The following is a 23,506-nucleotide window of genomic DNA, read 5'->3' on the forward strand; positions in this document are numbered from 1 at the left end:
ATTATGCAAATCCCATCTTGTGAACATCAAGTGGAGAGGATCCCTCTCTCACCCCCCCCCCATCTGTTTCTTCCAAAATTAGATGCATTTTTCATATTGAATAACTTGGTGCTACATCAAGCTACAATCAGACAAGGCAATCTCTGCCCAAGTGAAAAACAGCAACAGCAGCATATCTAGAAGTTTTATTTACAATATTGTTCATATAAAAAGTCTGAACTGATTATACATGCAATGGTCTAAAGCAAATATCCCTGACCTTTAATTACATAAAGTAAATGGCAGCAAGGACATTTTAATCAATGGGGTGGGGGTGGGAGAAGAACTAGAGAACACAAAGGGACATTCATTCTGTTCTGATTGTCTTTCATTTGTAGAGAAATGAAAAATGGTATGGTCTCAGTTTAACATATTGTATCCATTTGATATGAACATTCTTTAGAGGTTTACAGTATTAGCACTGCACTAAATGATGTATCAGAAGCCAAATTCTGATTAAAGTGATGCTGAAAAAAAAAAATTGAGATTTGACACCTCAGATTTACTAGTTTACAACGTGTATTTTGCAGTGCTGGAGGGAATGAAGGTGCTTGGCATAAAGGTTATGAACATACTAAAAACAGGCTTGCTATGGAGAGGAAGTGGTTTGGTCATAAAGCCAGAGGGGATTTACTATGTTGAATGGAGAACATCTCTCTCTTTCTCCCCCCCCCAACAAACGACGTGGATGAGAGTGTAACAATTCCCAACCACCCAAGCAAGGTACTAGACAGCATAGATCCTCATCTCATACAAATAGACAGGAAGTCCTCAGCAGGACAAGAATTTGATGTTAAAAGAATTTAAAAAAAAAAAAAATCATCCATGATTGAGAATTAGGAGTTCAAATGTTGATCATAATGTCTTATTGTTCACCAAGTCTCTTTATGGTCACCATTCTTCTGCAGTTCTAAATCGTGGCCATTTTAAAAAAGGCACCAGTGGGTCGATGACATGACGTCTGGTTTACACGATTTATACACAAAAAAAACCCAACACAAACCAACCATCTTTCAAAGCACATCAAAATACAAAATTTAAGCTGCTTTTTCACTGGCTAATATTTGAAAGAAAATAATTGAGAAACCATATGGCAACTTGCAATCATAAACTGGACTATCATCTTGTGCATTTTTTAAACATAATCATGGATTTAAAAAGAGAAGAGAGAACCCAAGCGATGGTCATTGGGCTGCAAGCCGTGGCTGTGGTTTGGTCCGTCTAGCCAAAAGTGGCTCCGCAGTTGGGACACCTCCTCTGCCGCAGGGCCAGACAGAAGAGAATGCCCAGGGGGAAGAAGACAATGGCACACAGGATCCCCAAACAGGTGAAGTCCTCCTCCAGCACCCCCACCCTGCAAACAAGAGCACAGTCCTCTCATTAACCTCTACTACAGTACAAGTTACCCTCTGTTGTGACCTACTGCCTTCTAGAAATCATGTAGTACTGTATTATGACTAACTGCTCTCTGTATGAATCCATGTCAGGGTTCTGGTGCTGACTTTCTCCCTTTATCATTTATATTCTAATCAGATGTAGCCTACATGCTTTTTATACCACAACACTTACTCTATTCTGATCGGTCAGAAAGTGTTCATTTATTTTCCATAAAACAGCAGTTCTGTCAGTAGTACTGGATGCAAGACAAATCACAGGTTAATATTAAGTGTATTCAAGTTACTGTTTCTATAGTAACTTGTTAAATCTTAAAAAAAAAAAAAGCGTTCACAAAAGATGGAATCCATGACGAATGAGTCTCTAGCATCAGTGCTTTATAACGTCACTAGGTTTTCCTCTGCAGCAAAGAATGCTTTCCAATTTCTCCATAATATAGCAAACTGTTACATTACAGCAGCTATAACAAGAGTGCTCAGAGCACAATGTCCCCCGCTGGCAACTCTACCATAACTCTGGTAAAATGCGACTGAATTGAACAAAATTGCAATATGCATAAACAAAATCCTGTAAAGTTTCATGAAATTCCTCCAAAAATTGAGTTGATTTCAGAAGGCGAGTACCCTTCCTGGGACAGACCACCACAACAATCCCCCTTCAGGCCTTTCAGCCAGCGGGGTGGGGAATAAAAAGTGAAGGAAGTCGATTTCAGACAGCAAGCAAACCTTAAAGAAATTGCCAAAAGTATATACATGTTTGTGAATAATCAAGGGCATAACTCTGGTAAAATTTGCCTAAATAAAATTAAATACATGTATAACTGTCATAACACAAAGCCTTTTGCCAAGTTTGGTGAAATTCCTCCACAAACGCCCCTTTTCCACCAAATCAGTTCCAGGGCTGGTTTTTGGCCAGTGCTGGTTCACAACTCATTCAACTTGCGAGCCAGCTGAGAACCAGTTTGCTTTTCCATAGCTCGGGGTGCTAAGGGAAGTCACGTCATTACATCGCTGTATACATCAGTTACGTCAATATGTTTGCATAAACCTTTGTGCGAATATCGAAGCAAAAACAACACAGAAGAAACAGCAGCAACAATAATAAATGACTGTTTGTACAGCTGCTGCTTCTCGTCGCTTAAAAATGGCGATCTTTCACGGTCTTATTGTTGTTGGTCTTAAACAACTCTGCCCTCCCGCTGACCCAGCAAAGAGTTGGTGCTAGCCTGGAACCGGTTTTTCTGGCCCTAGAGCCAGTTCTTTGTCAGTGGAAACAGAAAACCCGGTTCCAAACTAAGCACTGGCCCCGAACCAGCCCTGGAACTGCTCTGGTGGAAAAGGGGCAAAATTGAGAGGGGCTGATTTCAGAAGGAACACAATTGTCAATGTATAATTTTGTTAATCAAGGGTTGTAACTCTGGTAAGATGTGACCGAATTCAACGAAATTACAAATGTGTATTACCCACACACAAAAAAAAAAAAATAAATCCTGCCAAGTTTCATGAAACTCCTCCAAAAATGAGAGGAGTTCATTTCAGAAGGTGAGCACCCTTCCCAGGACAGAAATCACAACATAAGCCCCTTTTGGCTAGCGGGGGATAAAAACAACCTGTCCATCACTAGCCTCCCCCTTTGAAGTCATAACAGGAACTAATCACTCTGTCTGTCTCAGAGGTTTCACAGCATGTCAATTTTAAGTTTAACTTAATGAAATTGTTGGCAAATTGTACTGTAAGAGGAATAAGATGTGCGCCATTCTAGGAAAATATCAACTTTTGCATGGTGATCATTTTATTCTTTACACCATGTCCTATAAAATTTGTGACTACATCCAAATTCTTAGTATGCGCCAACAACGGTCAAGTATGCACTGCCCAGCCATAACCATAGTGCATTCTATAGACCCATTCACAGTTTGTACACGATGACGTAGTACGTATTAGGGATGTTAATTGATGACCGTTTGACCGGTGGTTGACCGAATCAACCGGTTAATTTTTTTTTGGTTGTCGGTTTAAAAAAAAAAAAAAAAATCGTTTTGAAGCTGCCGATTTTGGAGCGAAGAACCTGGAATTCTGTGTTGTAAAACACTTGGGGCGTGCCATGCGGTGCAAGGACGACAGCTGACAAACCAGAAACACCCAGTCAGTCATGTCCTGCCCTCCCGCCCCAGTGACAGCTGCCACTCGGCGAAAGAGAGGGGGAAAAAAAAAAAAAAAGTGTAGACAGGCTTTTTACCTTACAAATTACCTTTTTTTTTAAAATTATTATTAGAAGGCACATCAAGTTTAGTCCTGCCTTGGCCAGTGCATTCTGAAAGTATGTTTCGGTCTGTAGCCAACAATGCATGTTATTGCAGATCACATCTCTCCACACAAACTAAAGGCGCAGATGCCCACTTTTTCACGGCTGAATCGTGCAGATCCGATTTTTTTTTGGGGGGGGTGGAGTGAATAATTCCATCAGAATAAATTCTGTATTAAAATTACTAAATAAGCAAATGCCGTTACAGTCCATGAAACAGGAAGTATGAGAAGAAAACAGTAAATCAGAAAGCTGCGCACATTTGCGCAGCTTCCGTGCAAACGTGCGCAGCTTTCTGATTTACTGTTTTCTTCTCATACTTATACTTCCTATGTTTCATGGACTGTAACGGCATTTGCTTACCTGATATAAAATGGGCACTGCAGACGCAAGCTTTTTTTTTTTTTTTTTTTTTTTATTGTGCCCTCATTCCAGTCAACATGTTTAATCACTTGCAGCCACAGACGCTGCTGGTTGCCCTGAAACAGTCGTGATCCTGTGAAACTTGAGTCCGCTGGAGGAATATCGATTCTGACAACTGTATACACAACAACCAGACATTCTGATGCTAGAAACAGTGTTCATTCAATTTTAAACGCTTGCTACCTCATCTGTGTTGGTCAGAATGGCTGGGGAACATCACTTCCGTTGCTGAAGTGCACGAACAGTTTGAGGACATTGGCTGTGAAGGGATCTATAGTATGCAAGCGAGTAGGAGTAGTCGACAGTTTGGACGTACTCTGCCACCATCTCACCCGTCCTCTGACCAGAATGTTCATAGATGAAGTAACCCACATGCCACAAAATTTGTGATACATTTCTGCAACAACCAGTTTCGTGTCAAAACAGCCATCTTTCCATTTTCCCCCAGGGCAATTATTCAGAAGCTCCAGCCGAATTATGGGACAGCCTAGAATAGCAGAGGTGTGGCACGTTTGCATACTACGCACGTAGAAGATCGTCCAGGTACCGTTCGACTACTACTGAATGCCTACTGCTTTGTTGGACACCCTACATAGTGCTTTTTGTATAATGGTAGTATGGAAGTATGCCTGTTCAGATACAGTCCATCTTTAAACCCAGACACCAAGAGAAGACTAAACTATAAGCGTGTATTAATATTATCTGGTGTAAAAGACACGGTTAGGTCATACAGCAGAGCACAAAACGTTTGCAGACCCTTAGGGCAAAATGAAGATGAGAATTTTTTCATCAGATCTTTTGGGTACATTTCACAAAATGGTCCTTTATCGCCACCAGAAAGAAGAAAAAGTCAAACTGATTATTTTAATCTCTCAATGTTAATTATACCCCTGCTTCCGGGGGGGTTTAATACTGGTTTACCTCTGTTTGTCCATATCAGTCTGTCCGAAACACCCTTTCTCAGCAATTACAAATCAGCCACTTGGTACCAAACTTCAGCTTGGGGTTCTATACCATTTTCAGGTCTGTCGCACATCAACTTCCTGTTTACTGACTGAATGCATTTATAAAAACACAGGGTTTTTGAACACTTCTCAGCAACCACAAATCATAACTGCTTGATATTTGGTACTGAGCTTCAGCTTGGGGTTCTAGACCGTATATTCCATTTTCAGGTCTGTTGCACATCAATTTCCTGTTTACCAAAGGAATGCATTATCGAAACAGAGGGTGGATTTTCACATCATTTCAAGAAGCAAAAAGCCATTTCAAAATGAGTTTACCAGGATGCTATTTGAAATCCCTGGGGAGAACACTGCTCTTTACTTACTTGTTTCAGAGGCAATTATTTGTTGAAGTCAACATTCATAATAAGCATCCTATTCCTTCAATTGCTTGCATTCTGATACAAGTGAGAGCGGGGGGGATACGCAAGTGAGCAGTAGCTCACAGTCAAACTTGTTTTTCCACTATCAATCAGTTCAAATGTTTTCACCTCCCATTCTTAAAGTATTCTAAATATTTTCTACTTACTTGCACGCTCGTCCTTTTACCTTTAAGCCCAATTCCAACTTTATTTCTTTTGAGCAGTTCCTGGATCCTTTCAGTTGTAAAATTATGTACAAATTGTACATAATTATGTTTCTTTTATCACCATGGAGGTACAAACTTTTGCAGCCAAAAAGATAACAGCATTCATCGTCAAATGGATAAAGAATAAAGACTGAGCTGGAGGTGAATTTGGCAACTACTTTGTCTATGCATCACTCATCAAATAAGGTCTCAAAGAAAATCTGATCCTGTTGAACTATAACAATTCCGCCAGATTTAAATCACAAAGTTTCACCTTAACGTGCTCCAGGACCATGTAAGACTATTTAAAAAGCATGTTTTCAGAATTGTACGTCGTTTTTAAACCTAGCGCACCTTCAGTACACACAGACGCGATCTTAAGTTAGCTCACGACACCATATCTTACAGTAGGTCAAAGGTAAATATGCATGACAACTACCGTGCTTTCTGATTCCTGTGGTTCAGGAATCTAACTAAAAGCACAGCCATACAGCATCACATTCATTTTTAGGGTCATGTTTTTGTTTTTAAAGCATCCTTTTAAAAATTGCACTCATGCTACAGTTTTGATGCCTTCAGTTTATTTTAGCAAGATATTGTATGAATAATCTATTAGGCCTGCATAATATGATCAAAAAATAGTATTTGAGTATACTGCTACAAACAAAGACCTGAATATGCTTTGAAAAGTATGGTGAGCCCATAATGCGCCATGATTAACGATGTGTAATGTCAACTTTTTTTGCGTTTCTTTTATCGCTCTATTCTCGTGTTGATTTCTACCACAGTAGTATTGCAAAAACAAATACTGCAATATTATATCCATCTATATCCACATCACATGTGACTTAGCCTATACATGGGAATCAGTTTCATCTGTTCAAGTGGAGTTAATTTTCTTTTATAGATACTACTGGATGTTAGTCCCAGACCTCTAGCATGTGACAGAAACCTACAGAATTGCATGGGGTTAATCATTAAATATGGCCACGAACCAATTTCAGCACATTTGACTGACATGGCAATAACCAACCACATGACTTGTAATCAATCATCACTAACTGCTTTAAACAAAACCATAAGTCACTTTTAAAAGACAAGATTGTTCTGTCCAATTAATAACCCTGCTTCCAAAAAAAAAAAAAACCCACAGCTTTTGTCTTGCAATTTTCAAGAGTTTGTTTTGGCACTGGCAGACCAAATTGTGTAAACTTGGAAGCACAGAGAGCCTATTAGATCACAACCTTAAAGATCCTGGCCAGAAAAAGCATACCCAAAAAAAAAAAAAAGTGCATGTGGTTGGAGTATCTGAGAAAGAGACTCTCAATCTAGATCATGCTTTATTTGCTCAACCTCTGAGGAAACGCCAACTCACGGTGACATCCGTAGTAAAATTTCTGCATCTAAACCTCTTAATGCAAAAAGGAAGGCGTTTCATACACTTTTTTCCTCCCCCCAATGAATGGGGTGTTTGAACTTCACAGTGAAGGCACACTGAGAAAGCGATACAACTCCAACCAAGTCAACTATCCGATTGCCATAAGTATTTGGACTACCAGATCACTGGAGAGTCGATGTAAAACAGTGGGTTAGAATCTTACGCAAGGAGAAGGCAGAGCAAATTTGTTTTATCGTATCTTCACTTGCAGCCCATTAGAAAGTAATTGAAGATAAAATCAAAACCAATGTGTTCCAACAAGCTAACGAAATGGATTACTGTAATAATGTCGGCTAAAAAGATAAAGTCTCACTTTACGCTGACTTGGGACACTATTTTATGCAAGACACCTTAAGTATTCAAAAAATGTGACCACACCACTGTTGCCCCTTTTCCACCAAATCAGTTCCAGGGCTGGTTCGGGGCCAGTGCTGGTGCACAACTCGTTCAACTTGCGAACGAGCTGAGAACCAATTTGCTTTTCCATAGCTCGTAGTGCCAAAGGAAGCCACGTCATTACGTTGCTGTATACATCAGTTACGTCGTTGTATACGCCAGTTACGTCACTACGTTTGCATAAATCTTGGCGTGAATATCGAAGCAAAAACAACACGGAAGAAGCAGCAGCAGCAACAATAATAAATGACTTCACGTTTGTACAGCTGCTGCTTCTCGTCGCTTAAAAATGGCGACCTTTCACGGTCTTGTTATTGTTGTCGGTCTTAACAACTCCGCCCCCCCGCTGACGTAAGCGGTTCTTTCCTCTGGCCCAGCAGAGAGTTGGTGCTAGCCTGGAACCGGTTTTTCTGGCCCCAGAGCCAGTTCTTTGTCAGTGGAAACAGAAAACCCGGTTCCAAACTAAGCACTGACCCCGAACCAGCCCTGGAACTGCTTTGGTGGAAAAGGGGCATGCATGACACCCCCCCCCAAAAAAAAGCCACCCCACACACAGTTGAGTCTCATCCAGCTTAAAACCACAATATTCCTGATTGTGAAAGTTTTATACCAGATGTTTTATTCTATAAATCAACATGAAAGTAATATTGTCTGGAAAGGATTTTTGAAAACAACTATAACCATACCCCCCCCCCCCAAAAAAAGGCAGCTTTAATCAGGATCCAAAAGTCAACGCAAGTCACTCAGCTGATTTGCTTTGGACCAGATTTCTGAGACACATCAGAAAGTGTCATGAGATCTCACACCCATGACTACGCAGGTCTTTTAAAAAAAAAAAAAAAAAAAAAAAGTCATAACCTGCAGCATTACTGGACTTTCCCTCAGTCACATGAACACAGAGGAACTTAATCTGTACAAATGACACTTGGAAATTGACGCTGTAAAAAAGTTATCTATTTCAACATAGCTGTCATTTGCTTTGGTTTGTGTTTTATTATTCTATAAAAGAAACCAACATTGGCGAGTGGGATTTTTTTTAAGAAAACTTGTTCCATTCAGTTTTTCCAAAAAGACGCATTGGTCAGCACGGGTTAAAAATCTGTTGATCTCATTCAAATGGTTAACCGGAAAAAGGAGCTACCGGTTCAGAGCCTCAGTCACATGAACAGAGGAACCACTATAGTCATAGCCACAGTCACAATGCAGCTGAAACCAGTTCCCTTTTCATCACATGAGCACAAACGTTTGTCAAATGGGTCACAGGTAGCAGAGTAGTGAAGACTAGACTACATGCACTATAAGCAAGAGAAAAATTCCAGGAGATGCGTTTCTCCGTCTCTTCTTTTGGATCATTTGTATCCTTGAATGCTAAGTAACAGTCACGCATTAACACGCGATGAGCTCAAAAGCATGCCCCATATTCAAGGAACCGCATATGAGAAGGCTTTGGTGTGAGACTTCAAGCCATGTAATGAAGTTCATTCACAGGCTGAAGTAGACAGGATGATGTGTAAGGCTCAAGTTTTCTAAGAGAGAATGAAGCAGCTCCAACTGGGTCATGCTAAATCCAAGAATCTTCAGAAGAGTTTGATTTGCTGATCAGGATTAAACTTTGAACATGAAAGATCACTTTCAGGAGGAACTAAAACCTCCGAAATACTAATTAGTAGATGAGAAACACTTGAAACACTTTAGCTTAAAGCATATACGCAGAGCCATGGCCTCACTTTCGTTTATGAATGCCTTGAGACCTTAAGAATGGCACAGGAATAGTTAAGCGTTAACAATAAATCTAATATAGTAATTGTTACGATTAAAGTGATTTATATAGGTAGCGGTCTGAGTGAATGACCTTGATGTCCGTAACGTCACAGCAGGAAGGCTATCGGTCTCATTGCCATTTCCGCTATACTAAAACACAGAGCTGACTGCAACTCCGATCCTCCATTTTGAGCTAATTTATCGCCATGCCACATAGATGTGGTTTTGGCGGGTGCAACACGACAAAAGGTGGATTTACGTTGCATTCATGGCCCAAGAATGTTCAAACTGCAAAGATTTGGACGCATTTTGCGAGTTGTTCACGGGTACATTGGGCGCCTACGAAGTGGTCTCTCCTCTGCTCTGCACATTTTACTGAAGACTCGTACAAAACCTCTGATCTGTTGGAGCGCTGGCTATAAGCCCGTATTGAAAGGAGGGTGCAGTACCAACAATTAAAAGGTTTTTTTAATTAAAAAAAAAAGGGGGGGGGGGGGGGGGGGGGCAAGCTCAGTTGCACCAGTTCTCCCGGAGTGTGAGCCGAGGGTTGTTGGTAAAACCCAGGACAGAACGGGACGCGACATATCGCTCGGGCAGTGGCCTCCCCACGGTTGTTGCTAAAACCTATGACGTCCCGTCCCGGGTTTTAGCAATTGCCTGAGCCCAGCAGTAATGGCGGAGTACTCAGTATGGAGAAAAAGGAGAATGAGTGGAGCAGCTGTCTGATTTCTCCGCTGGATATTGATGCCATTTCGCCCTTACATGGAAGCGAATGAACAGAAAACTGAAAGTCAGATTGCTTCAAAAACAAAATCGGCCACAAGATCAGCCTTCAAGAAGCGAGAACAGACAGGTAAGCTCCGACTCTACAAATGAACAAAAACACTCATCGTTTACCTGCATTTAGATTAATAAATGTAACTTGTGTTTTTAAGTTACCGGTATAAGATTCTCATTTGCTTCAGAATGTGATTGTCTCAGTTCATCTGATTAATTAGCCTTTTACATTTTATCAGTGAAAATGCATGCATGTACATGTTGCAGAAGTTATAACCAGGGGTTAAATTGCGCCGGGGCTGTCCGGGGCTGAGCCCCGGCACATAAGCTCGGAGCGGATGGCATATGATCACGCACACATCAAAAGCAACAAACCCTTTTCACGATTTTCAGTTCTGAATAATTAAATATCGTTTTATTAATCAATAAACCCATGACTTTTATGAGATAGATCATAGTTTTCCTGATAACAAGACGACCTGTCAAAGCTATTTAGAACAGAACTTGCGATCAGAGATTCTGGTTTCTGGAACACTGCGTGGGTTGCCAATTCCGCTTTTTATAAGCAACTTTGGGGTTTCTTTTTTTGTGAGCTCGCTTTAAAAAAAAAAAAAAATCAGAAGTCGTGGTTTGCAGGTTTTTGGGCTTGTGTTTCAGCGTTGTGACTTGTTTATAATTTTCTCCGTACACCGTCTCCCCTTTTACCTGCATACGATCCTAATCCATCAGAGGTGCTTGAACGAACTGTCTGTGCATTTGGCGAGTTCAATTTCCATAGTCCCCAGTTAGACAGAAATTAGCCAGGGGGAAGGGGGAGATGTCAGTTAAAGTTAGCAAAACACATACTGTCTAAAAATAAAAACACAACATATTTAGATCAGTATTATTTTTCCCCCCTCTTCAGTATTATTTGATATTTTGTTTTTAATAATAAAAAATATAATGATTATGTTCACTGTATTGTTAATATTAGTGTTTTATTATTTATTGTTAATATTTAATTTAATGTTAATTTGTTATTATTTATTGTTAGTGTATTATTAGTGTAATTATTATTATGTATTCAATTATTTATTTGGCATGTGGTGCTTTTTGTATTGTCTAGAACATACATAAGATGAGCATATTATAGCAGCAAAATAGAAGCACAATCATTTGAATGCAGCAAAACTTTTGCTGCATTCAAATGATTGTGCTTCTATTTTGCTGCTATAATATGCTCATCTTATGTATGTTCTAGACAATACAAAAAGCACCACATGCCAAATAAATAATTGAATACATAATAATAATAAATGCTTCCAATGTTATAGTGTTGTTTGTATTTGGTTGCATTCACTGCATGAATATATTTGATTGACAATTTGACTGACAGTGTTTTGGCATATTTAACATTTATCCTCCAAAATAAATCAACTGTTTTGGTTTAAGATTGTGCAAGCCTTCAAATTTTCTCACTGAACATTTCTCCTTCACATTTTTCACCTGTAGGCATGTGACAAGATTTAACATGATATTGCTCAACCTACCTCTGTAAAGTCAGCTAACAACTTATTAAAATGCACCAGAATTCAGCAAATAACATGTATGATAATAAAAAAACTTCTGGGGGAGAACCCCCAGACCCCCCACTAATCATTTCCTTCAAACCAATGTACAACAACCTGTACAATCGGTTACACTGGCCAACCAATCTACATTCAAACTGCCATAACGTGTAGGGGGGCACTACAAGACACACATAGGCCTACAACACACAGATAAGGTGTATATCTCTGTGCAATATGATATGGTTATCAAATTAGAGGGTTATTTTCCAAAAAGTATATTGGGGCAGGGCGGCGGGGGCAGGGGCGGGTACGAGGCAGAGCCCCCCCACATAACCAATCCCAATTTAACCCCTGGTTATAACACCTATCCTATTTTAATGAGTCAACCCAGTCAAATCAGTCTTAGTTGAGCAAGTCGGTAACAGTATCTCTGACTTTCACCATAAATTTTTTTATTTATATGACTTTGGTCTATAGCTGTCAAAGACCTTGGCCTTAAAACCAGTTACCGCTGTGACGTCACGCACTCCGGGCTGGCTGGCAGCTTGAATGCAAACTTTGTGGTCGATTTTAACTTTTTTTTTTTTAAATTCTCATTTATGCAGCATACAAGAGTCAATGATGGCGATACCATCCACTCAGAAATGTATTTAAAAATAAAAGGTTCTGCGCATCTGCTTTAAGTGCTTATTAACAGGTTTCAAATGTAAAGGCGCCACTCTCTTGAAAAATGCCGGGAGCTTCATGTTGCCATTTTCGATCGCCACACAACACTAAAATGCACATTTCACCCCCTCCCTACAAATTTTGTACCCTGTCTAACAAGACAAGTTTAGACATCAACTTGATTTCCTTACCTGCAGGCTGGACATCCTCCTACTACCACCACTGAGGGCTGAATGATAGTGTATGAGCTCGGACAGTTTGCCGCAGCAGCGTGGGCAGGAGCGGCTGGGTAACCTTTGGAAAAGATCGTAATTATAATTCATTAAAAACTCTGAACTCTTAAGTCTTAGTAAACAGCACATTGAGTTTGTAAGGTTGTTTTTAGCAACAACTTCCTGATTCTCACTCACCAAGTGACCTTTAAACCCTAGTCTCTCGAGCACAATGTTAGATTCAGAATATGTTGCCAAGTTGTTACTCAGCATAAGCCGTATCTTTTAAAAAAGAAAAGAAAGGCCACGTACATAATTGTAAACTAGAGACTATTGATATCGGACCAAAGTGAAAGCACAGAAGAAAGCAAGGTGGCATGAACATCATCCAAGAGGCCACTTAATCCTTTAATGGGTTTTTCACTTTTTAAAAGGAAAAAAAAAAAAAAAGTTATCAAGCAGTGGTTACGAAATATGTGAATGCAATCAAATGAGCAAACTTCCTGTGAGGTACACATCTGGCTCAGGAGATCTGCCGGACAGGATGACGGCATTTCTTGAATTCCTTGGACACATCAACTTGTAATATTACTACTTATGAGATTAAGTGTTAATTAGCCTTATAACCAGCCTCGGAGGTCAGCTGCATTCACATTTAGTACCAACTTTAATGATCTTTCTGGAAAGTACATGATCTTAGAAATGGCAGCCAGCTTGGTAATCAGCCAAACAAGATTATAGCAGTTAGGGCTGTAACGATACACCCAACTCACGATTCGAATCGCGATTTTTGACCCACGATTCGATACACCCACGATTTTTTTTAAAATGTTTTTTTAAAGTAGTAAATTTGACTTAACATTTACTTACTTACATTAACTATTTTATAACAAATAATTCAGACCACTGCAGAGAATGAGTAATATGTATGCAAAAATGAACAAATGTATATCCAAAGATCGTTTTATTTCTCAAAATAATACTGTTGAGCCGGAAGCTCTTTTTTTTTTGGTTCTGAAAGTCATTTTTCCAAATCGTGTAAATCCGTTAAGATTTTTTTTGGGGGGGTGGCTCTCTCACTGTCTCACTCTCATAGGGCCAATGATTTTCTGTGATCGCGGAAAACAGATGGAAATTACGGAATTTTTATGGTGAAACATTGCTCGCGTGTCAAAATGTAACTGCCGCAGAAGGCTTCCGCCCAAGCAGACATGCCTTCAGTGTTGCCAGATATTGCTACCGTTTTCCACCCCAAAATATGTTCAAAACCAGCCAAAAAGCACCTAAACCCGCCCAATCTGGCAACACTGCATGCCTTTCCGGTCAAGTGATTGTGATTGGCTTGTGGCACACCTAGCCAGCCAATGAGCTGCTTGTTTACAGATTCGCTCCCCGCGTCGCAACCAGAATGGCGACTGCTTAAAAGAAATGAATGCTCTGCCAGTGGCGAGTGTGGACGTTGCGTGACTCGCAAAAGATTGTCGCAGGTCGGCAAAAAAACGACTTACTAATAGACATAAAAGTAATTTAAGTTAGTTTAAAATGTAATTTAAATAAAAAGTAAAGTATTCATAAATTGAAGTTTGGAAGCGCCTCTGTTTTTGGGCTGAGGAGAAGTTTGAAAGGGTGTACCGCGATTCTGCCTTCTTGTATCGCGATACGGATCGTGGCTCTGCGTATCGCGATTTCGATACGCATATCGTTACAGCCCTAATAGCAGTTAATCGATGATTGTGTTTGTACGCATATCAATATTAAAGCCATTTCCACAGGTTAGCTACATTAATATTACAGCTCAATAAACTACTTGCCTACCCGTGTAGCTTTATACCTGGCCTGTATGCTCAAACGTTTGCTAGATAACAGAAAATTAGCTACTAAAGAAGGATATCAAGTCAACCATAAGCTCCCCAAAGTGGACCATATGGGCAATTCCACGGGTAACTGATGCAACATTCAGAGGGTTTAAAATTAAACTGTGTGGCTATTATAGAAAGAGCAAACTCAATAATGTATGATGACTTAAAGTGCATATTCTGGACCAATTTCTTTTTTATATGAAAGAATGTCCCTTTACACACTCATCCAGAAGATTAATTTTGCACAAGGCCATCTGTCTACAGCAGGGGAAAAAAAAAAAAAAAAACGCGTCCCAAGAGAGTCTGGAACCAGATTCGTGACGTTGCCTGCGGAAGCGCCAGCAAGCTGCGCAAGCTTTGCGCAGTTTCAGTGCGCAGCCTGTGTAGACCAAGCGCTCCCATTTCTCTCTCATTGTCCGGTCTTTTGGAAAACGACGAGTACTAATCCCATCATGATTGGTGTTGCTACACCCTCCTACGATACATCCGTTAACCATTTTAATAATTACGTGATAACGTTGAAGAAATTTGCAGAAAACCACCAGGTCGTTTTCTCAAACAAACCGGCACTGACGTAGGATTTAGAGGGAAGCGTCCCGCAGATGACGTCACGAAAATCAATGTTTGCCAGGAAATCCAAATGGCAAGTTTTTTCAGAGGCGGACCAATTCGCCTCAAACGGCTTGATTTCAACTGAATTTTTCTGGTATTGCGCAAGGTAAAAAAAAAAATTGCACAAAATGCAAACTGACATATTTGACCAAAGTTTAATATAAAATAGGAGAATTTCATTGATCTTGCTCCTGAATTTACCTGTGATATGCACTAAGGCCCAAATGCCATCTTGGGCAACACAGTTCTTCCCCAGATAAGAATACATTTATTTAGTGGCATGCAGAGAACATTGGTAACTGATGCAACTTGGAGAATTTGACAACTGAACAGAAACGCCAATTTCTGTGAAACTTGTTGCAATTTTATTAACATTTTTTCTAACTTCAGTTTTAACATGCCATAGTATACAATGAAAGAAATAAACTATGAAAAATGTTGAGAACTGACAGTTGAGATCATGGAATGTACAGTAACTGACGCAACATTCTTTGTAACTGACGCAACACTTTCCAAATTTACATATGATTTGATGTACAGAGAGGAAATGGGGTCATTTTCTCTTAGTCATATCAATCAGTGAACAAAAGCTACTTGCTAGATCTAAAAGGCCCCAAAGCTGAGATACTCAATGGAATAATTTTTTTTCATGGAAATGTAAAGAATAAGGTCCATTTGATATAAAACACAGTTTAACAGGGATGAGAGTGGGTAGTCATCAAAAAAAGCAGAAAACAAGATGGCGCCCAAAGCCAACCGGGGGGGGGGGGGGGGGGGGGGGGTCTGGGAGGGATACTCCCTAGGAAAATTTTGAAAAATTAGGCCTTACAAACCACTTTTCCTGCAATCTGAGCTGTAGTAGATTAAAAAAAAAAAAATCTGTTGTCTTTTTACATGAAAATGTTTCAAATCAATAGGAGTATTGTTTGAATTCAAAATAAAATCACATTCTACATTCAAGGGTATGGTTATAATTCATGATCAACAAAAATGACAAACTAAATTCACATTAAACTTAAGTTTTATTAATTCTCAAAATGTTCATATATTAAATAAAATTTCTTAGGGTGACTGACCTTTTCTCCCCATGTCCTCATTAGTTGCATATGATTTCTTCAAAAAGTCTTTTGAAATATTTAAGTTTTCAAAACTCTCAGCGTTAATTCAGATTTACTGACTGACTATCATATACATGTTCAATGTATTAAATCAAACGAATGCTAAGTTTATGGGATAATATCTATATACACTTTATACAATTATTTATAGTTCACACAGTCACTTCATTTTCATTTGATCATTTCGACTTCTTCAGCTTTTTGGCCAAAGACAAAAGCTTGTCAGTCCTGTTTTTATACCAGCATCGATTTCACGTACCTTCGCTTCGTCTCGCTTGTCAATTGTATTCGGCATTTTGAGTAAAAAAAAAAAGTCGATACGAAAGAGAAACGTATTTTTGAAGAGTAGCGACGAAGAACACGTGCAAGTTTCGATAAAATAAAACAGATGTGGGTACTTTTGTAAGAACTGTTATGATTGGCTATCATGCTCTCACCAGCGATGTTTTGGCCAATTAGATAACACGTATTCTACCACGAGACTTAGTGAGACTAAAGATGGTGAAAATGTAAACATGTAACATCGTCATAGGAATGAATTATGCTTGAGTATCACGAAGGAACATACCCCAACCCCCCTCAATAAATGGGGGGGGGAAAAAAAAAAACCTCAATGGATTTGGCATAATATAAAAAGGTTGATTTTTACTCAGAAAAGCAGAAATCTGCTGAAAAGCGGAAAACTCATCCCTGGTTTAACTTACCTGGTGAGGACTTTTGACAGCAGTTTGAGTGCTTCTTTGTGTCCGTTAGTTTTGGGTTTAAAGTATGTGCTTGGATCTGCCAATTTCAAAACGGCCGCCAGTCACGTGACTGGACTTCAGCACAAAAATATTGACTGCAGTGAATGAACCAATCATTACTAACAATAACCCAATCAAATTTAATGTCATATAAACACACAAGGGCGGCACGGTGGTGTAGTGGTTAGCACTGTCGCCTCACAGCAAGAAGGTCCTGGGTTCGAGCCCCGTGGCCGGCGAGGGCCTTTCTGTGCGGAGTTTGCATGTTCTCCCCGTGTCCGCGTGGGTTTCCTCCGGGTGCTCCGGTTTCCCCCACAGTCCAAAGACATGCAGGTTAGGTTAACTGGTGACTCTAAATTGACCGTAGGTGTGAATGTGAGTATGAATGATTGTCTGTGTCTATGTGTCAGCCCTGTGATGACCTGGCGACTTGTCCAGGGTGTACCCCGCCTTTCACCCGTAGTCAGCTGGGATAGGCTCCAGCTTGCCTGCGACCCTGTAGAAGGATAAAGCGGCTAGAGATAATGAGATGAGATGAGATAAACACACAATGAATTTTCACCCCTTGGGTTGACCATTTCATGGAATTGCCCGCATGCCAAAATAAACTGTACTCCAAAACCAACCATCTACCAAATCCCCCTCTCACTCCGAAGTTGACCACTGGGATGCTTGAAATATTGTTTTCTTTAGTCTGTAGGCACAAGATTCCATTTCTCCAGTTATCAAGGGACCCCCCCCCCCCAAAAAAAAAAAACCACAATAAAGTTTAGGATTTTCTCAGTAGTTTTAGTTGAATAAGCAGCAAAAAGTGGAGCCTGTTCTCGAAAATGGGACAAAATTTGGTTCTGAATTGCAATAACTCAGACCTCGGCTTTGCAAAACTCAGATAAACATTTAAAAGGTGTAAATGTTAACACATTAGCGTTAAGCAGAAAGGTTACAGGAGCTCATAAAGTACTACAGCCACTCATAAAAGAAAAAAAAACCCAAACAAACAAGTATATAAAAGGGAAAAAAAAAAAAACCCACTTCCAGTGGTGTGAAGTTTGCATATGTAGTGGATGTTCATTATGTCTATTACAGATATTTTAAGTTCGTTTCTTAGACAAGGATTTTTAAGCTTGTTACCTCGTTAACAGTTTCGGCGAGAATCTCCTGCCTTCTTCAGAAACAGTCACCAGATGTCGAGTGGTGACGTGCCTTATCAGCTGATGTTGCGTTACGGAGGTGTGAACGTCCCGCCCAATTTGACAGGTAGTTCACGCCTCCTGCTGTCAGGTCGCTCCTCCAGGACAGCGCTCCAGGTGTGCGACAGCGCGTACGCTCCCTCATCCCGGTTCATCGTCCTCTGCGCCCGCTTACGTATCTCCACTGCCTCTAAAATCCAACGCTGGAAATCCCTTGCCGTTCATGTAATAAAGTCTATATTGGTGAAACGGGCAGATGCTTCCATACTCGAAGGAAAGAACACCAAATAGAGTGTGAAAAAGAAACAACAAAAAGACTCAAGATCCGAAAAAGAAAACCAAGAAAACCTAAAATCAGCCATTTCAGACCACTGCAAACGGCAAAATCACATAATGAATTGGGAAGAGGCCAGAGTCATTCGCGCTGAAGAAAATAGATTCCAGCGTTGGATTTTAGAGGCAGTGGAGATACGCAAGCGGGCGCAGAGGACGATGAACCGGGATGAGGGAGCGTACGCGCTGTCACACACCTGGAGCGCCGTCCTGGAGGAGCGACCTGACAGCAGGAGGCGTGAACTACCTGTCAAATTGGGCGGGACGTTCACACCTCCGTAACGCAACATCAGCTGATAAGGCACGTCACCACTCGACATCTGGTGACTGTTTCTGAAGAAGGCAGGAGATTCTCGCCGAAACTTAACGAGGTAACAAGCTTAAAAAAAAATCCTTGTCTAAGAAACGAACTTAAAATATCTGAAGTTTGCATAGTTTATACTTGACAAGCTAGCTAGTGCAGTTTAGCTTGTTTTACAGTGAGTATTCTATTGAATAACAGAACTACTAAGGACGAAGGAAACACTAACAGTGTTTTAGAGGCAGGATTACAGTTGAACAGCTTTTCAGCTTATATCCGCGACATTTCTTCTGTGTGCTGATTAGCAACAGGCTAACATCCGCCTTTACACCGTCAACATTACTAGGGATAATTAGTAGTGTTGTGACGTTCGCGAACGAACCGATTCTTTTGAACAGCTCCTAGGCACGAACGATGAGAACCGAGTCTCGAGCTGGGGGAGCCGTTCTTTTTCTGTACTGTGTTTCAGATGAAAAAGCTCCTCCTTTACTCCTCCTCCCTTCACTGAGTTAGGGAAAGGTTACGGTGAGGGCACAGTGGTGCCTATTTGTCTGATATGCAAATGTAGCTATCAGACAAATAGGCACCGATGTGACATCGGGGAGTGGGAGGTGGTCGTCAGAGTTTTATCTGTTTGCCTAATAGTTCAAATTGTTTTGTATATAGTTTATAATGTTGTGTGATATTAATGATAATATTGTGGGAAAACTAGTTTGCACGGACGTTCATTTAACTTATTCTATCGTCATTTTGTTTGTTCTATTTTTGTGTATTTTATTTATCTGTTTGCCTAGTTGTATCTATTTTTCTAATATATTTTTTGCATTAATAGTTTGTTTTTTCCTATTAAAATAATCGTGTTCTTGTTATAACTATCCATTTATCTGACTGTTTAGTTGTATCTATTTTTGTTACAATTTCAATATTTTTAATATAGAAAGTTTGTTTTTTTCTATTAAAATGTTCTTGTGTGATAACTAGTTCTTGTGTTATATTTATTGTAGTTGTATCTATTTTGTATCTCAGACTTAAATATTTTTGTAAAACAAGTGTTTTTCTATAAAATATTCTTGCATTCTTGATAACTATGTTCTTGAGTGGGTTCTTTTTTTTTTTTTTACAGTAAAGCCGCTCTGCATGGACATTCATTGAAGCCCTCATTGTTTTTTAATGGTTATTTATGAGCGTTTAGGGGTTACAATAATGTAAGTCTAGGTTGCTTTATATAAAAGGTATGTCCAGAAATATTGATGTCACTGTCTAAGCAGAGGGATCTGGCTTCTTTAGACGCTGTCTTCTTAAAACTGAATAAATATTTAAAAAGAGCCAAATGAGCCAGTCTTTTGAACGGCTCTTTTCAAAGAACGGATCACAAAGATGCGGATCCCATCAAAGAGCCATAAATCCCATCTCGAGTAATTAGTTTGTGACGCTGCATCACGTGACGCTGCAGCGATACAGAGGAAGATTTCCGGCCAAGCAGCGGAGCTGCAGGCACCTCTAGTGTCTCTATGGTTTATTATTATTATTATTATTATTATTATTTCTTCAAGCATCTTTCTTCCGTATAGGATGTCTATGGCAGCCTATAGAACCGTATGGTAAAAAGTTATGAAATTTAGCACACTGATTCTGGACAGTTTCATGATTCTTCTCAGTAAATTTCATGTTGCCACCTCAAACTCGCTAGCGCCACCAACTGGTCAAAGTTTGACATACATTTTTGCTCATAACTTTTGAACCGTACATCCGATTCTCAAAAACTTGGTATCCCTGGAATCCTTGGGCCAAGCCGATTCCAATGCACCCTATGACGTCATTTTCCGCCATTTTGGATTTTGTTAAACGAATAAAATTCTACTTCTACATTTTTTGACCGTTTTTCATGAAAATTGACATGGACCATCTTCAGACTATGGTGCACATAGGGTCTATTTTTTGGCGCGATTGATAAAACTGTCACTGCACAGCAGCCAATCAAATTTAGTAGCGAAGACGCCAAACAGGAAGTGAGCTCATATCTCGGCAGCCCTTTGACATCTCAACCAAACTTAACATAAAGCCACACCCCTCCAGAAGGGTCCACCCCAAATTTGGTGCAAATTGACCAAGAGGGGGCGCTATTATTTGTAAAAATGTGTTTTGGCTCATATCTCATGTGTTTTGGTTAGAAACAAAATTCCAATGCCTGATCACACTGTTGGATGCCCTATTGAAGGTCATTTAAAAATTTCAAGGTCAGCACAAGTTATGACCATCTCTCCAACATAACATCAATCTCTTAGCATGTGGCTGCTTGCAGCTATATTTATTATTATTCTTGTGGCTCACCGTGTTAACACATTAGTGTTAAGCAGAAAGGTTAAAGGAGGTCATATCAAGTACTAGTCACGTGTAAAAGGAAAAAAAAAGAGGATATATATATATATATATATATTTTTTTTTTTTTTAAGGGGGGAAAACCACACTTCCGGTGGTGTGAAGTTTGGATAGTTTATACTTGACAAGATAGCTAGTGCAGTTTAGCTTGTTTTACAGCGAGTATTTTATTTAACTACTAAGGACGAAGGAAACAAACTTTTTCTCTTAACTGAGTGCGTTTCAGAGGCAGGGTTACAGCTGAACAGCTTTTCAGTTCATATCCGCGACATTTCTTTATATGTGCTGATTAGCAACAGGCTAACATCCGCCTTTACACCGTCAACATTACTAGGGATCATTAGTTTATGACGCTGCATCACGTGACGCTGCAGCGATACAGAGGAAGATTTCCGACCAGAGATTTTATTATTATTGATTGTTGCTGTGTCTCACCTTGTGCCGCGGGTGAGGGGTACGGCGGAGGCGGTGATGGGAAGGCTGCAGGTGCGGGAGCGGACTGTGGGATCGCTCCGTAGCCCGGCTGCGGCTGCTGGTAATTATACGCCCCGGGGACGCTGTTGTACGCCGGGGGTCTGTCCTGAAGAAGAGGCTTATTATCCATATCCGACGGAATGAGATGTACTCTTTTTTTTTTTTTAGGGGGAAAAAAATGGTGTGTGTATATAGTCACGCGTTTACCAAAATTTCACAGATAATTTCTCCTTTTCCTTTGGTCAAATGTCACACGACTCTCAGCGACCAAAACAAACGCAAAAGCACGACGAAGGGAACTGTAACTCGACTTCCCCGCCTCCTCCTCCTCCATGCGCCAACTTTGTCCCAGAGTGATCCACGCTGCTGAAAGCGCCCTCAAATCACACACTCGAGGAAAGGAATGGCAGATAAGAAACGTTTACACTCTAAAAAGACGCCATATCGAGTTGGAAATAAGCCCTGCTACGCCTGAGAAGAAACGGCCAGTAGTTTGAGACGAAAACTCTGTAGAACTCTTTATAAAACGCGTCGCCCTGTTATCAGCTCTGTCACAAGACAGCAGTCACGTGATGACGTGAACTAAGACGATTCTTAAAGGGCCACGCGCCTGTTTGCAGTGGCGTGTGTTGCCAGATCCGCTATATATGAACAAAGACACAATAAGGAGAAGACGAAAATAATACACCGCGGAAGGGTGTTATATAGCACGGCACACAAGTCTCTCATCGAAGTGTATTATTTTCTTCTTCTTCTTCTTCTTTTGGCTCCCGATTAGGGGTCACCATAGCGTCTCCGTTGCTCCCTGTCTTCTGCATCCTTCTCTACCACACCTGCTACTTTCATATCCTCTCTCACGGTTCCTGTGCTTCGTTAAATACAGAAGATTTTGAAAGAGAAAGATGCACTGAACACCCGAAAGGAATGTGTATGTAATATTGGCTAGGCGGCACGGCGGTGCAGTGGTTAGTGCTGTCGCCTCACAGCAAGAAGGTCCTGGGTTTGAGCCCAGCGACCGACAAGGGCCTTTCTTTGTGGAGTTTGCATGTTCCTCCCGGTGTCCGCATGGGTTTCCCCTACAGTCCAAAGGCATGCAGGTTAGGCTAATTTGTGGCTCTAAATTAACCGTGAGTGTGAATGGGTCTCTGTGTTGGCCCTGCGATAACCAGGGATCCCAGCAGTAATTGAAAAAAATAGAGGAATGTAAGAAACTATCACCGGGCGGCACGGTGGTGTAGGCTAGTGGTTAGCGCTGTCGCCTCACAGCAAGAAGGTCCGGGTTCAAGCCCCGTGGCCGGCAAGGGCCTTTCTGTGCGGAGTTTGCATGTTCTCCCCGTGTCCGCGTGGGTTTCCTCCGGGTGCTCCGGTTTCCCCCACAGTCCAAAGACATGCAGGTTAGGTTAACTGGTGACTCTAAATTGACCGTAGGTGTGAATGGTTGTCTGTGTCTATGTGTCAGCCCTGTGATGACCTGGCGACTTGTCCAGGGTGTACCCCGCCTTTCGCCCGTAGTCAGCTGGGATAGGCTCCAGCTTGCCTGTGACCCTGTAGAAGGATAAAGCGGCTAGAGATAATGAGATGAGATGAGAAACTATCAGCAGGGGTCAAGGGGGCTGCCTGAAGCTGTTGAGATTTTAACATTTAAAGATGCTAGAACACATTTTTTACATAGATTTAACATAGAAAAGCAACAGAATTTAACCATAATGTGTATCTATTTGATGCCATATTTTGTAATCAATGACATAAGTGGCAAAAAATATATATATAAAAAATTAGACGAAAATGTAGCTTTGAAGAATATACTTGCCTAAATATTCCACTGATTTTGTTATAACAATAGTATCCATAGTTCATCTCATTTGTTTATTTTATTTGTTTCAAGTTAATGTCAAAACTAGGCTAATATAAGCCACATTCATTTTTCAAAAATCATGAATATGAGCAGAAATCAATGATTCAGT

The 23,506-nt window shown here is 40.4% G+C and overlaps 1 protein-coding gene across 1 annotated transcript; it reads right to left on the reverse strand.

Moving 5' to 3' along the window:
- Nucleotides 1-170: 170 nt before the first annotated feature.
- Nucleotides 171-22,115, reverse strand: bri3 (brain protein I3). Its single transcript, XM_060901738.1, has 3 exons — nt 21,504-22,115; nt 12,513-12,615; nt 171-1,393 (listed from the first exon to the last, which is right to left on the reverse strand). The coding sequence occupies exons 1-3, from the start codon at nt 21,670-21,672 to the stop codon at nt 1,261-1,263; spliced, it is 405 nt and encodes a 134-aa protein (XP_060757721.1). The 5' UTR covers nt 21,673-22,115; the 3' UTR covers nt 171-1,260.
- Between the last annotated feature and the right edge of the window lie 1,391 nt (nt 22,116-23,506).

The sequence above is a fragment of the Neoarius graeffei genome, chromosome 20 (assembly GCF_027579695.1).
Source record: "Neoarius graeffei isolate fNeoGra1 chromosome 20, fNeoGra1.pri, whole genome shotgun sequence".
Lineage (NCBI taxonomy): Eukaryota > Metazoa > Chordata > Actinopteri > Siluriformes > Ariidae > Neoarius > Neoarius graeffei.

Bases quoted from the DNA above. Each gene is read 5' to 3' on its own strand.
- bri3 (XM_060901738.1), bottom strand. From the start codon at position 21,672: ATGGATAATAAGCCTCTTCTTCAGGACAGACCCCCGGCGTACAACAGC. The intron at 12,616-21,503 runs GTGAGACACAGC...TCTTTTCCAAAG, and splicing joins CCCCTCACCCGCGGCACAAG to GTTACCCAGCCGCTCCTGCC. The intron at 1,394-12,512 runs GTAAGGAAATCA...TCTTGTTTGCAG, and splicing joins GGAGGATGTCCAGCCTGCAG to GGTGGGGGTGCTGGAGGAGG.